This window comes from Protopterus annectens, chromosome 5.part1, assembly GCF_019279795.1.
Source record: "Protopterus annectens isolate FY-2018-M chromosome 5.part1, PAN1.0, whole genome shotgun sequence".
Lineage (NCBI taxonomy): Eukaryota > Metazoa > Chordata > Ceratodontiformes > Protopteridae > Protopterus > Protopterus annectens.
In genome coordinates, this window is record NC_056736.1 from 749,216,715 (window position 1) to 749,229,720 (window position 13,006).

The 13,006-nt window shown below is 40.4% G+C and overlaps 1 protein-coding gene across 1 annotated transcript in view; it reads right to left on the reverse strand.

The window, feature by feature from the left end:
* Window positions 1–6,936: 6,936 nt before the first annotated feature.
* LOC122803267 overlaps window positions 6,937–13,006 on the reverse strand; it is a 531,454-nt gene continuing 525,384 nt past the window's right edge. The window contains exons 6-7 of the mRNA XM_044072857.1: window positions 7,212–7,462; window positions 6,937–7,116 (exon numbers count right to left, since the gene is read on the reverse strand). Coding sequence (XP_043928792.1) covers window positions 6,937–7,116; window positions 7,212–7,462 — 431 coding nt within the window. The remainder of the gene's footprint in view (window positions 7,117–7,211; window positions 7,463–13,006) is intronic.

Below are 13,006 nucleotides of genomic sequence, written 5' to 3' on the forward strand. Positions count from 1 at the left end.
CGAGGATAGGGAAAGAGAGGTAAGCAACGGTCGAGGATAGGGAAAGAGGGGTAAGCAATGGTCGAGGATAGGGAAAGAGGGGTAAGTAATGGTCGAGGATAGGGAAAGAGGGGTAAGCAATGGTCGAGGATAGGGAAAGAGGGGTAAGCAACGGTCAAGGATAGGGAAAGAGGGGTAAGCAACAGTCGAGGATAGGGAAAGAGGGGTAAGCAACGGTCGAGGATAGGGAAAGAGGGGTAAGCAACGGTCGAGGATAGGGAAAGAGGGGTAAGCAATGGTCGAGGATAAGGAAAGAGGGGTAGGTAGCGGTCGAGGACAGGGAAAGATGGGTAAGCAATGGTCGAGGATAGGGAAAGAGAGTAAGCAACGGTCGATGATAGGGAAAGAGAGGTAAGCAATGGTCGAGGATAGGGAAAGAGAGGTAAGCAATGGTCGATGATAGGGAAAGAGGTAAGCAACGGTCGATGATAGGGAAAGAGAGGTAAGCAACGGTCGAGGATAGGGAAAGAGAGGTAAGCAATGGTCGAAGATAGGGAAAGGGATAAGTAACGGTCGAGGACAGGGAAAGAGCGGTAAGTAATGGTTCAGAATAGAGAAACAGAGGTAAGCAACAGTCGAGGATAGGAAAAGAGGGGTAAGTAACGGTCGAGGATAGGAAAAGAGAGGTAAGCAACGGTCGAGGATTTAAAGAGGGGTAAGCAACGGTCGAGGATAGGGAAAGAGGGGTAAGCAACAGTCGAGGATAGGGAAAGAGGGGTAAGCAGCGGTCGAGGATAGGGAAAGAGGGGTAAGCAATGGTCGATGATAGGGAAAGAGAGTTAAGCAATGGTCGATGATAGGGAAAGAGAGGTAAGCAATGGTCGAGGATAGGGAAAGAGAGGTAAGCAATGGTCAATGATAGGGAAAGAGAGGCAAGCAACGGTCGAGGATAGGGAAAGAGGGGTAAGTAACAGTCGAGGATAGGGAAAGAGGGGTAAGCAACGGTCGAGGATAGGGAAAGAGGGGTAAGCAACAGTCGAGGATAGGGAAAGAGGGGTAAGCAACGGTCGAGGATAGGGAAAGAGGGGTAAGTAACGGTCAAGGATAGGGAAAGAGAGGTAAGCAATGGTCGAGGATTTAAAGAGGGGTAAGCAATGGTCGAGGATAGGGAAAGAGGGGTAAGTAATGGTCAAGGATAGGAAAAGAGGGGTAAGCAATGGTCGAGGACAGGGAAAGAGGGGTAAGCAATGGTCGAGGATAGGGAAAGAGGGATAAGTAATGGTCAAGGATAGGGAAAGAGAGGTAAGCAATGGTCGAGGATAGGGAAAGAGAGGTAAGCAACAGTCAAGGATAGGGAAAGAGAAGTAAGCAATGGTCGAGTATAGGGGAAGAGGGGTAAGCAATGGTCGAGTATAGGGGAAGAGGGGTAAGCAATGGTTGAGGATAGGGGAAGAGGGGTAAGCAACGGTTGAGGATACGGGAAGAGGGGTAAGCAATGGTTTAGGATAGGGGAAGAGGGGTAAGTAATGGTCGAGGATAGGGAAAGAGGGGTAACGGTTGAGGATAGGGAAAGAGGGGTAAGCAACGGTCGAGGATAGGGAAAGAGGGGTAAGCAATGGTCGAGGATAGGGAAAGAGGGGTAAGGGTCAGACTGAGATGGAGAAGGGGAGTGGGAGGCAGAAGTTGATAATAACAAGGAGGCTGGCTTGTCAGTAAAAGGGTCAGCATATACCTTTAACTCTGGCTAGGGAGACTTCTTTTATGAATATATTTTACCCTTTTGGGGGCCTTGTGCTCTTTGTGAAAAAATTAACCACTTTTAATAAGGATAATTTTTATTTTATTTATTTATTTTACATTTTTTAACCAGGAAAGTCTGACTGGATATAGGTCCATTTTCAGAGGAGGCCCGAGGAGAAAAACTCCAGACATGCATAACAAGTATACATACAGTGAATTATTACAAAATGGACATTTGTTCAACAACATATACACACATGTTAAAGATTTACTAAAATCCACACAGGAAATAGTTTGAAAGTATTAACTGATAGGAAATAGATGGAGATTACTAACTGATAAGGGAGATCACATACATTTATAGTGATTCACATACATGGTTGAGACAAGAGATCCTCCCTTACTTTAGCGCTTTCCAGTAGGTAAGAGACATATACTCAGTTTTCTAAACAGTTACAGAATCAGAGTAATACAATGAAACTTTCTTCCTGTAGCAAGGTTTTCATTTATAGTTGATATTTGAGTGGAGGTTAGTCAGGGTTTGTACAGGGACAAAGCCAATTTATTTTTAGGTGTTTTTTTAACAGATATTTTGAATTGGGTTAAGGAGGGAACTGTAGTACGTTCTGCAGGAAGTTAAGTTCTACATTTTAACAGCAGAGTTGGAAAATATTCACCAGTTGAATTGTTGGATTTAACAATTTGCTCTGTTGGAAGAGCAGTGTTTTTAGGTTACTGTAGGGAGTGATAATATTTTTCAGTATGGGTGTACTGTCTTGGTTGGAAGAGAACTTTGTAAACAACTATACGTTGGTTATACTGAAGTTGGTAGGGTAGTTCTAGCCAGTCTAGCGATTTAAGGTTTTGACAGTGAATGGTTCTATAAACTGATCCTGTGGCAAATTTATCTGGCAATATTATTCTAGCAGCTAGTGAATTTATTGAGGTCTGACTTGCTTAGGTTTAAGAAGATGGGTGAGGCATAAAGAAGGGTCGATAGCAAATGCGTACGGGCAATCACAGTCCTAGCAGATGGGGTTAGGAATTGTTTAATCTTGCATAAAGAGCCTAGTTTCTTAAACTGTTTTAATAGTTATGTTGACGTGAGCATCAAACTTAAGGTTCTGGGGAAATGATGGTACGATCGTTAGATGTTATGGTGAGAGATGATGGAAGGGGAGCTTGTGAGTGGGGGTGAAGAGTAACAGCTTGGTTTTATTTGGGTTTAATAGTAGACGGCGACCAGTGAGCCGGCTCTCTACTTTGTGAAAGTGTTTTGGGATAAGTGTAAGTCTGTGGGGGAGGTGGCATTGCAGATTAGGGTCGAGTCATCTGCATACTGAATACATGTTGCATCTGGGATGACTTTGTGCAGATCATTAATGAAGATGGAGAATAGGAGGGGACCTAATATAGATCCCTGGAGGACTCCAAGGATGATTGGTAAAAAGGAAGATATAGGTTATCTTTCCGTAGTACAGCTTGTTGTCTGCCACTTAGATAAGAATGAACCAAACTAATTGCTAGGTGATCTATGGAGAGTGTTTTTAGTGTCTCTAAGAGTAACTGGTGGTTTACCATGTTGAATGCCTTGGAAAGGTCTAGGAAGAGGGCTGAAGAGAGCTTGTTGTTATTACAGTTTTGATTTACTGTGTGAGAGGACTGAGGTTGTACTTTGGCAAGGACTAATCCATGCTGGGAGGGGGCCAGGAGATTGTTCTGATTAAGACAGGCTAGAAATTGTTTATGGATACATTTTTCCACTATTTTAGCCAAGGGTGACAGGATGGCTGTAGGCCTGTAATTTGAGAGTTCAGTGGAATTTCTCAAAAAGTTGGGAAAAGGAGAGAGAAACATTTGCTTAAAGTCTTGCATAATTTTCCCTCTTTCATGAATATTTTTGAAAATATCTGCAGCAGCCGGACCAAACTGTATCCAGAGCGGTGTTAGATTTAACATCCTCAGAAATGGACTGAAGCTTAAGTTAGGAAAATCTCCACAAAGCACAGCTGGTAGCAGCTGTTCTAAAGGATGCCTCAGCTGCATCATAGCTGCATTTAACAAAATGCTTCGCTATCTCAGTGACAGAATTCAAACCAGAAACAGCAGAAGACTTGTTTTCAGAATCAGGCATATCAGATAAAGACTTAATGTCTTCCAACAAAGACAGGAAATACTTAGCCAATATGTGTCTGACAGATGAGAACACATGACAGCATGGACGGCAAGAGCATAAATGATTTCTGTACTTGTAAAAGCTCTACTATCCTTATCGTTAAGAAGGGCAAGAGTTTGTTAGACTTACGATATCCCTGGGAAATAACAGTAGTAAGATGAGGGCTTGTTACAGAAAAAAGTCTTGGACTATATAAACCCCTTCAGGCTTCTTGGAGGTGTGGGTCTATATTAAAAGATCAAATGTAGAATTTCAGTTCATCGAGATGACAGCACTGAAGAACATAATTATCGAAAGTTGACTTCTTCGAATCTCACTGCATCAAATACCAATAGTTGGCCAACAGCTGCACGCAAGTTGGAATGAATACAAATATTTACTACCATCATGTTATACATACCAAAATAACATGTAAGATGCTAATGTCACAGCTGTTGGCCAACTGTTGCGATTCAATATGATGAGATTCTAAGAAGCTGGCTTTCGATAATTATATTCTTCTAAGTTGTTGTCTTGAACTTAGATTCAGTATTTTCACCATTTGATCTTTTAACATAGACCCAGGGCAGGAGGTTGGGTTTCAGGGGTCATAGAAGCAGTGACAGCTGTATCCTGAAAAGCCTCAAGGACAGGAGGGATGGTGGATGGCTTTGAAACTACCATGTACAGACATCTTTCACGTAACAGTTGATATCGTTCTAATAACACATTTCATTTGCGTTATTAGAACGAATGCCATTTTCGACTTCCATTTCTAATACTATTTCTAATTCGAATTGTTTTCTTTTCTACTTTACTAATGCAAAAGCACTGCTTTACGTCCGATGTTATACAAATTATCACATTCTTTGTATGTATTTTGTGAACTTTTTTTCTGATGATGTATTAATATTTATCTTTTGCATCTTAACTTGTGCAGCTTTTCTCTCGGGGCCTCCACTGACAATGGGCTCATTCCAGGCCCAGTGGACTTTCCCGGTTATCAAATACATAAATAAATATCTTTTATGTATGTCTGATGCCTGTCTACCTTCTCACTGAAAATGCTGTACATCTTTAATGCTTTGTCCCCAAATCCTCTGAAGGAGAATCTGGGAACACAGAATAATCCTCTTCAGACTCCTACTCAGGTGAGTGAATCTGAGAGGAATAAGCCAATGAATCTCCCTCAGAATCTAAATCTTCATCTAAAGAAGAATCACTTTGTCTCTTCAGTAGGAGGAGGAGGAAGGGAGGCATTAGAAAATAACTGATGGGGCTCATGAGAAACTAAAGTTTTAAACAGTCCTTAAGCAAAACCATATCACTCCTTCTGAGGATCCCTGAGGGAAGGTGAGGTGTGCTTACACTTCTGCTTCTTCTTGGAAGGAACAAGAGCTTGCACAAAATGAGTAGGTTGTAACCTCCGATGTACCTCAATAAGAGGATCCCAGGCCTTCCTTGTTGAACAGGATGTGAGGAATGCTATAAGGTCCCTCTTAAATTATCAACCTCAGTTTCCCCTTAGCAGCAGAGCCTGCCGTCTGACTGGTCAGGGTGGAAGTGTCAAAGGGCAGTGCGTTATTAGCCTCTGATGGAGTCATAACAGAGGGAGCAGCTAAAGCATCTGTACCATCCAAGGTCTCACTGAGAGGCACAGCAGGATGTTTGCATCCAAATGGACAGCTAATGCGTTAGATTTAATTTTCTAAAGCTTCTTTTTTGGCTGATGTAGGAAGTACTGGATTCCATCTGAACCTGTGTGAGCTCATTTAGTCTTTGATTTTTCAAGATAAACCTTAAGGGAGGACAAACGGATACTAAGGGTCTTATGAACAAAGGACTGGCATAAAAGTACAGGTCTGATAATCATGATGGTCTCTAAGGCAAAATAACCACTAAATATGATGGTCTCCATTAGGCATTTGCTTCCCCACAATCACGTTTTCCTCTACACTAGAACTTACAATGGATTTTTCTTTTACTGTCATAACTGTCAAATAATATTCATGTCAGAACTGTATATAATATGTTTGTCAAATTGTTTTTAAATAACTGATTTATAAATTATATTTGTGGATCTTTTCTTCCCAGGCCTCCACTGAAAATGCGTCACAAAAACCCAGTCGGACTTCTGCAGTAAACAAATAAAAACTAAAAATAAATAAACAAACAGATGATAAGAAAAGATTAATTTTAATAAAAATTACTAAAATTAAGAAGATCCCCCAATGGGGATATTTGTCTGCCATAGGCAAATCAAACTAATAATGATTATGTCTGACAGAGTGACAGAAAAAAGTAGGTTGAGTGTTCATTGCCCAAGTGCAACTCTGAGTAAAGTTACTTTACCAGACACTGCTCCTAAGCGGAGTGTTAAAAAAAGTCCATGGAGATCACTGTTCTACCCAGGAAAACAAATAGAAATAAATAAATAAACAGATAGATGAGAAGGAGTAAGAGAAAGATGTTTAGGCTTTTTTATCCTAGCCAGATGTTCAGTTATCCCTAGCAGGACATCCCACTTGTTACTAATACTACAAGAGTAATCACTGGAAGGACAACTACTGATTTTAAAATGCCACTAAGAAACTATGACCATACAAATATGTGCAAGTAACAAGTGTGCAAACTACTACTGGTGGTGGAAATGTTTAATGTAAAATTAAATGATTCATCTTCTGCTTGAATTGCACCATATTGTCACAGGAATCAAGGCAATCCTGAACGGGTGTTAGTTGCAGCTTATAATAGCTCTGTGTAGGGAGCTATGATGTGGATACCCCACAGAAAATGCAAGGAGGGATGGTGGGATGGATGGATGGAGCGAGGGATGGATGGATGGAGCAAGGGATGGATGGGTGGATGGAGTGAGGGATGGATGGGTGGAGCGAGGGTTGGATGGATGGAGCGAGGGATGGACGGGTGGATTCGCCATGTTTCACTTCGTACTACCCTCAGCTATACTTCAGGAAATGTACAACATATTCCCTTGCATCATTTTACTTAACTTCACCATCAAATACATCCACATATAAGAATTAATATAAAACTTGATAATCTCAGTTCATGTGAAAACAGCATTTCCAATACATTATTCTATAGTCAGTACTTACTTCTGGTCTGACGACAGAACTGGATTTAGTTTTAAGAGAATACTTTTGTCCAATTCGAAGAGGCCTCGTCTGTGGAGGTTTATTTATTTCGACTGAAAACCTCTCCTTCTCATGAGAGTGCACAGCCTGTCCAAAGAACATGTCTGTTTAGTACAACATGGCACAGGGATGTTTCAAGATACAAAAGTGCAAACAAAAATTACAACAAGGCTTGGTATTACCTTTTCAATATCACGGGAGTTTGGTATGAGATAAACATGAAGAGTGAGTTTTGCAACATGTGTTCGAAAAATTACTACAATCCCATGAACTGGAAACATTTTTAGGATAGACTGAACAAATCCTATCAATGTAAAGGTCGGTTTCAGTAATACAGCATACTTAGAAAAGACCAGTGATGGAGCCAGAACTGTGTAGTTGCCACCTTCTTCTTCCATGTGGAAAAAGCACAATTCATTTTCAGAGGGTTGTCCTAAAAATGTAAGAAATATTACAGTTATGTGAGGTAATTAAGTAGCAACTCTCCCAAAATGCACCAAGCCAACAGCTTTTCACACAAAGGACACTACTTCGGAAGATGCCAGGACCAACACCGTAAATGGTTTTGTTAACTCAAACTCCACTGGGACCAGCCTACTGTCAGCAACCAAATCAGAACAAATTACCAGTTGTGCCATCTTTTCCCTTCACTTCTTTTATGGAGAAGTTTAGTCAGATGTTTGTTTATTTTGTTGATGACGTAGGCAAACTGAACCACAAGTGTCCATTTTCAGCCAGCTACTTGTTATAAATAACCAACAAAACAGCAGTAACAAATAATTTGATTATAATTATATTAACACAGCCTCCTCTGGTGTGAAGTAAAGTCTTTTCAAGCAACCAAAACAAGACACTGGTTTAAATCTAAGCCTACATAGAAACTAGTAACATCTCCAGTAGCTTCAAATGTAAGGAGACAGAAGTCAGATTCACTCTGCCGCAAGAGCACAGTCAGAGATCCACCCATGTACTGAGCAGCTCACGTTAAAGTACAGTTATAGTCCGATATGGCCCTTCATCAGATTCCTTGGATATGTAGTTACTAGGCATGCAGTCCAGGAGACCATTAAGGACCCTAGCATAATTCCCCAGTTGTCCCAAAGCACTTTCTAGTTAAGTGACTTGTTCAAAGTCACACAGCAGGCAAATGAAGTCTGCGAGAATCAAACCTCTGAACTGTAGAAAATATCTTAACAGTTCACAGCCTTAATCCTCTGTACTACCTGCCAAAAAAGCACCACACAGAGAAGCAGCTCAGGAATAAATTCCAAAGTCGAGATGCACAAGGCACAGATGTTACCACTAAACAACCACATGATGTCTATAAAAGTAGCTTAGCTACTCTCCTACTGGGAGTTTGAAGCAGAAGTGAAGAAACAAACTCTAGTGAGACAGTAATGTGAGGAACTGAAATGTAATCATACTGCGAGTTACAGGTTATGGAGACAGTAATGTGAGGAACTGAAATGTAATCATACTGCGAGTTACAGGTTATGGAGACAGTAATGTGAGGAACTGAAATGTAATCACACTGCGAGTTACAGGTTATGGAGACAGTAATGCGAGGAACTGAAATGTAATCATACTGCGAGTTACAGGTTATGGAGACAGCAATGTGAGGAACTGAAATGTAATCATACTGCGAGTTACAGGTTATGGAGACAGTAATGTGAGGAACTGAAATGTAATCATACTGCGAGTTACAAGTTATGGAGACAGTAATGTGAGGAACTGAAATGTAATCATACTGCGAGTTACAGGTTATGGAGACAGCAATGTGAGGAACAGAAATGTAATCATACTGCGAGTTACAGGTTATGGAGACAGCAATGTGAGGAACTGAAATGTAATCATACTGCGAGTTACAGGTTATGGAGACAGCAATGTGAGGAACTGAAATGTAATCATACTGCGAGTTACAGGTTATGGAGACAGTAATGTGAGGAACTGAAATGTAATCATACTGCGAGTTACAGGTTATCGAGACAGCAATGCGAGGAACTGAAATGTAATCATACTGAGAGTTACAGGTTATGGAGACAGCAATGTGAGGAACTGAAATGTAATCATACTGCGAGTTACAGGTTATGGAGCAGTAATGTGAGGAACTGAAATGTAATCATACTGCGAGTTACAGGTAATGGAGACAGTAATGTGAGGAACTGAAATGTAATCATACTGCGAGTTACAGGTTATGGAGACAGTAATGTGAGGAACTGAAATGTAATCATACTGCGAGTTACAGGTTATGGAGACAGCAATGTGAGGAACTGAAATGTAATCATACTGCGAGTTACAGGTTATGGAGACAGTAATGTGAGGAACTGAAATGTAATCATACTGCGAGTTACAGGTTATGGAGACAGTAATGTGAGGAACTGAAATGTAATCATACTGCGAGTTACAGGTTATGGAGACAGTAATGTGAGGAACTGAAATGTAATCATACTGCGAGTTACAGGTTATGGAGACAGTAATGTGAGGAACTGAAATGTAATCATACTGCGAGTTACAGGTTATGGAGACAGTAATGTGAGGAACTGAAATGTAATCATACTGCGAGTTACAGGTTATGGAGACAGTAATGTGAGGAACTGAAATGTAATCATACTGCGAGTTACAGGTTATGGAGACAGTAATGTGAGGAACTGAAATGTAATCATACTGCGAAGTTACAGGTTATGGGGACAGTAATGTGAGGAACTGAAATGTAATCATACTGCGAGTTACAGGTTATGGAGACAGTAATGTGAGGAACTGAAATGTAATCATACTGCGAGTTACAGGTTATGGAGACAGTAATGTGAGGAACTGAAATGTAATCATACTGCGAGTTACAGGTTATGGAGACAGTAATGTGAGGAACTGAAATGTAATCATACTGCGAGTTACAGGTTATGGAGACAGTAATGTGAGGAACTGAAATGTAATCATACTGCGAGTTACAGGTTATGGAGACAGTAATGTGAGGAACTGAAATGTAATCATACTGCGAGTTACAGGTTATGGAGACAGTAATGTGAGGAACTGAAATGTAATCATACTGCGAGTTACAGGTTATGGAGACAGTAATGTGAGGAACTGAAATGTAATCATACTGCGAGTTACAGATTATGGAGACAGTAATGTCAGGAACTGAAATGTAATCATACTGCAAGTTACAGGTTATGGAGACAGCAATGTGAGGAACTGAAATGTAATCATACTGCGAGTTACAGGTTATGGAGACAGTAATGTGAGGAACTGAAATGTAATCATACTGCGAGTTACAGGTTATGGAGACAGTAATGTGAGGAACTGAAATGTAATCATACTGCGAGTTACAGGTTATGGAGACAGTAATGTGAGGAACTGAAATGTAATCATACTGCGAGTTACAGGTTATGGAGACAGTAATGTGAGGAACTGAAATGTAATCATACTGCGAGTTACAGGTTATGGAGACAGTAATGTGAGGAACTGAAATGTAATCATACTGCGAGTTACAGGTTATGGAGACAGTAATGCGAGGAACTGAAATGTAATCATACTGCGAGTTACAGGTTATGGAGACAGTAATGTGAGGAACTGAAATGTAATCATACTGCGAGTTACAGGTTATGGAGACAGTAATGTGAGGAACTGAAATGTAATCATACTGCGAGTTACAGGTTATGGAGACAGTAATGTGAGGAACTGAAATGTAATCATACCGCGAAGTTACAGGTTATGGAGACAGTAATGTGAGGAACTGAAATGTAATCATACTGCGAGTTACAGGTTATGGAGACAGTAATGTGAGGAACTGAAATGTAATCATACTGCGAGTTACAGGTTATGGAGACAGTAATGTGAGGAACTGAAATGTAATCATACTGCGAGTTACAGGTTATGGAGACAGTAATGTGAGGAACTGAAATGTAATCATACTGCGAGTTACAGGTTATGGAGACAGTAATGTGAGGAACTGAAATGTAATCATACTGCGAGTTACAGGTTATGGAGACAGTAATGTGAGGAACTGAAATGTAATCATACTGCGAGTTACAGGTTATGGAGACAGTAATGTGAGGAACTGAAATGTAATCATACTGCGAGTTACAGGTTATGGAGACAGTAATGTGAGGAACTGAAATGTAATCATACTGCGAGTTACAGGTTATGGAGACAGTAATGTGAGGAACTGAAATGTAATCATACTGCGAGTTACAGGTTATGGAGACAGTAATGTGAGGAACTGAAATGTAATCATACTGCGAGTTACAGGTTATGGAGACAGCAATGTGAGGAACTGAAATGTAATCATACCGCGAGTTACAGGTTATGGAGACAGCAATGTGAGGAACTGAAATGTAATCATACTGCGAGTTACAGGTTATGGAGACAGTAATGTGAGGAACTGAAATGTAATCATACTGCGAGTTACAGGTTATGGAGACAGTAATGTGAGGAACTGAAATGTAATCATACTGCGAGTTACAGGTTATGGAGACAGTAATGTGAGGAACTGAAATGTAATCATACTGCGAGTTACAGGTTATGGAGACAGTAATGTGAGGAACTGAAATGTAATCATACTGCGAGTTACAGGTTATGGAGACAGTAATGTGAGGAACTGAAATGTAATCATACTGCGAGTTACAGGTTATGGAGACAGTAATGTGAGGAACTGAAATGTAATCATACTGCGAGTTACAGGTTATGGAGACAGTAATGTGAGGAACTGAAATGTAATCATACTGCGAAGTTACAGGTTATGGAGACAGTAATGTGAGGAACTGAAATGTAATCATACTGCGAGTTACATGTTATGGAGACAGTAATGTGAGGAACTGAAATGTAATCATACTGCGAAGTTACAGGTTATGGAGACAGTAATGTGAGGAACTGAAATGTAATCATACTGCGAGTTACAGGTTATGGAGACAGTAATGTGAGGAACTGAAATGTAATCATACTGCGAGTTACAGGTTATGGAGACAGTAATGTGAGGAACTGAAATGTAATCATACTGCGAGTTACAGGTTATGGAGACAGTAATGTGAGGAACTGAAATGTAATCATACTGCGAGTTACAGGTTATGGAGACAGTAATGTGAGGAACTGAAATGTAATCATACTGCGAGTTACAGGTTATGGAGACAGTAATGTGAGGAACTGAAATGTAATCATACTGCGAGTTACAGGTTATGGAGACAGTAATGTGAGGAACTGAAATGTAATCATACTGCGAGTTACAGGTTATGGAGACAGTAATGTGAGGAACTGAAATGTAATCATACTGCGAGTTACAGGTTATGGAGACAGTAATGTGAGGAACTGAAATGTAATCATACTGCGAGTTACAGGTTATGGAGACAGTAATGTGAGGAACTGAAATGTAATCATACTGCGAGTTACAGGTTATGGAGACAGTAATGTGAGGAACTGAAATGTAATCATACTGCGAAGTTACAGGTTATGGAGACACTCATGTGAGGAACTCCAATGTAATCATACAACGAGTTACAGGTTATGGAGACAGTAATGTGAGGAACTGAAATGTAATCATACTGCGAGTTACAGGTTATGGAGACAGTAATGTGAGGAACTGAAATGTAATCATACTGCGAGTTACAGGTTATGGAGACAGTAATGTGAGGAACTGAAATGTAATCATACTGCGAGTTACAGGTTTTGGAGACAGTAATGTGAGGAACTGAAATGTAATCATACTACGAGTTACAGGTTATGGAGACAGCAATGTGAGGAACAGAAATGTAATCATACTGCGAGTTACAGGTTATGGAGACAGTAATGTGAGGAACTGAAATGTAATCATACTGCGAGTTACATGTTATGGAGACAGTAATGTGAGGAACTGAAATGTAATCATACTGCGAGTTACAGGTTATGGAGACAGTAATGTGAGGAACTGAAATGTAATCATACTGCGAGTTACAGGTTATGGAGACAGTAATGCGAGGAACTGAAATGTAATCATACTGCGAGTTACAGG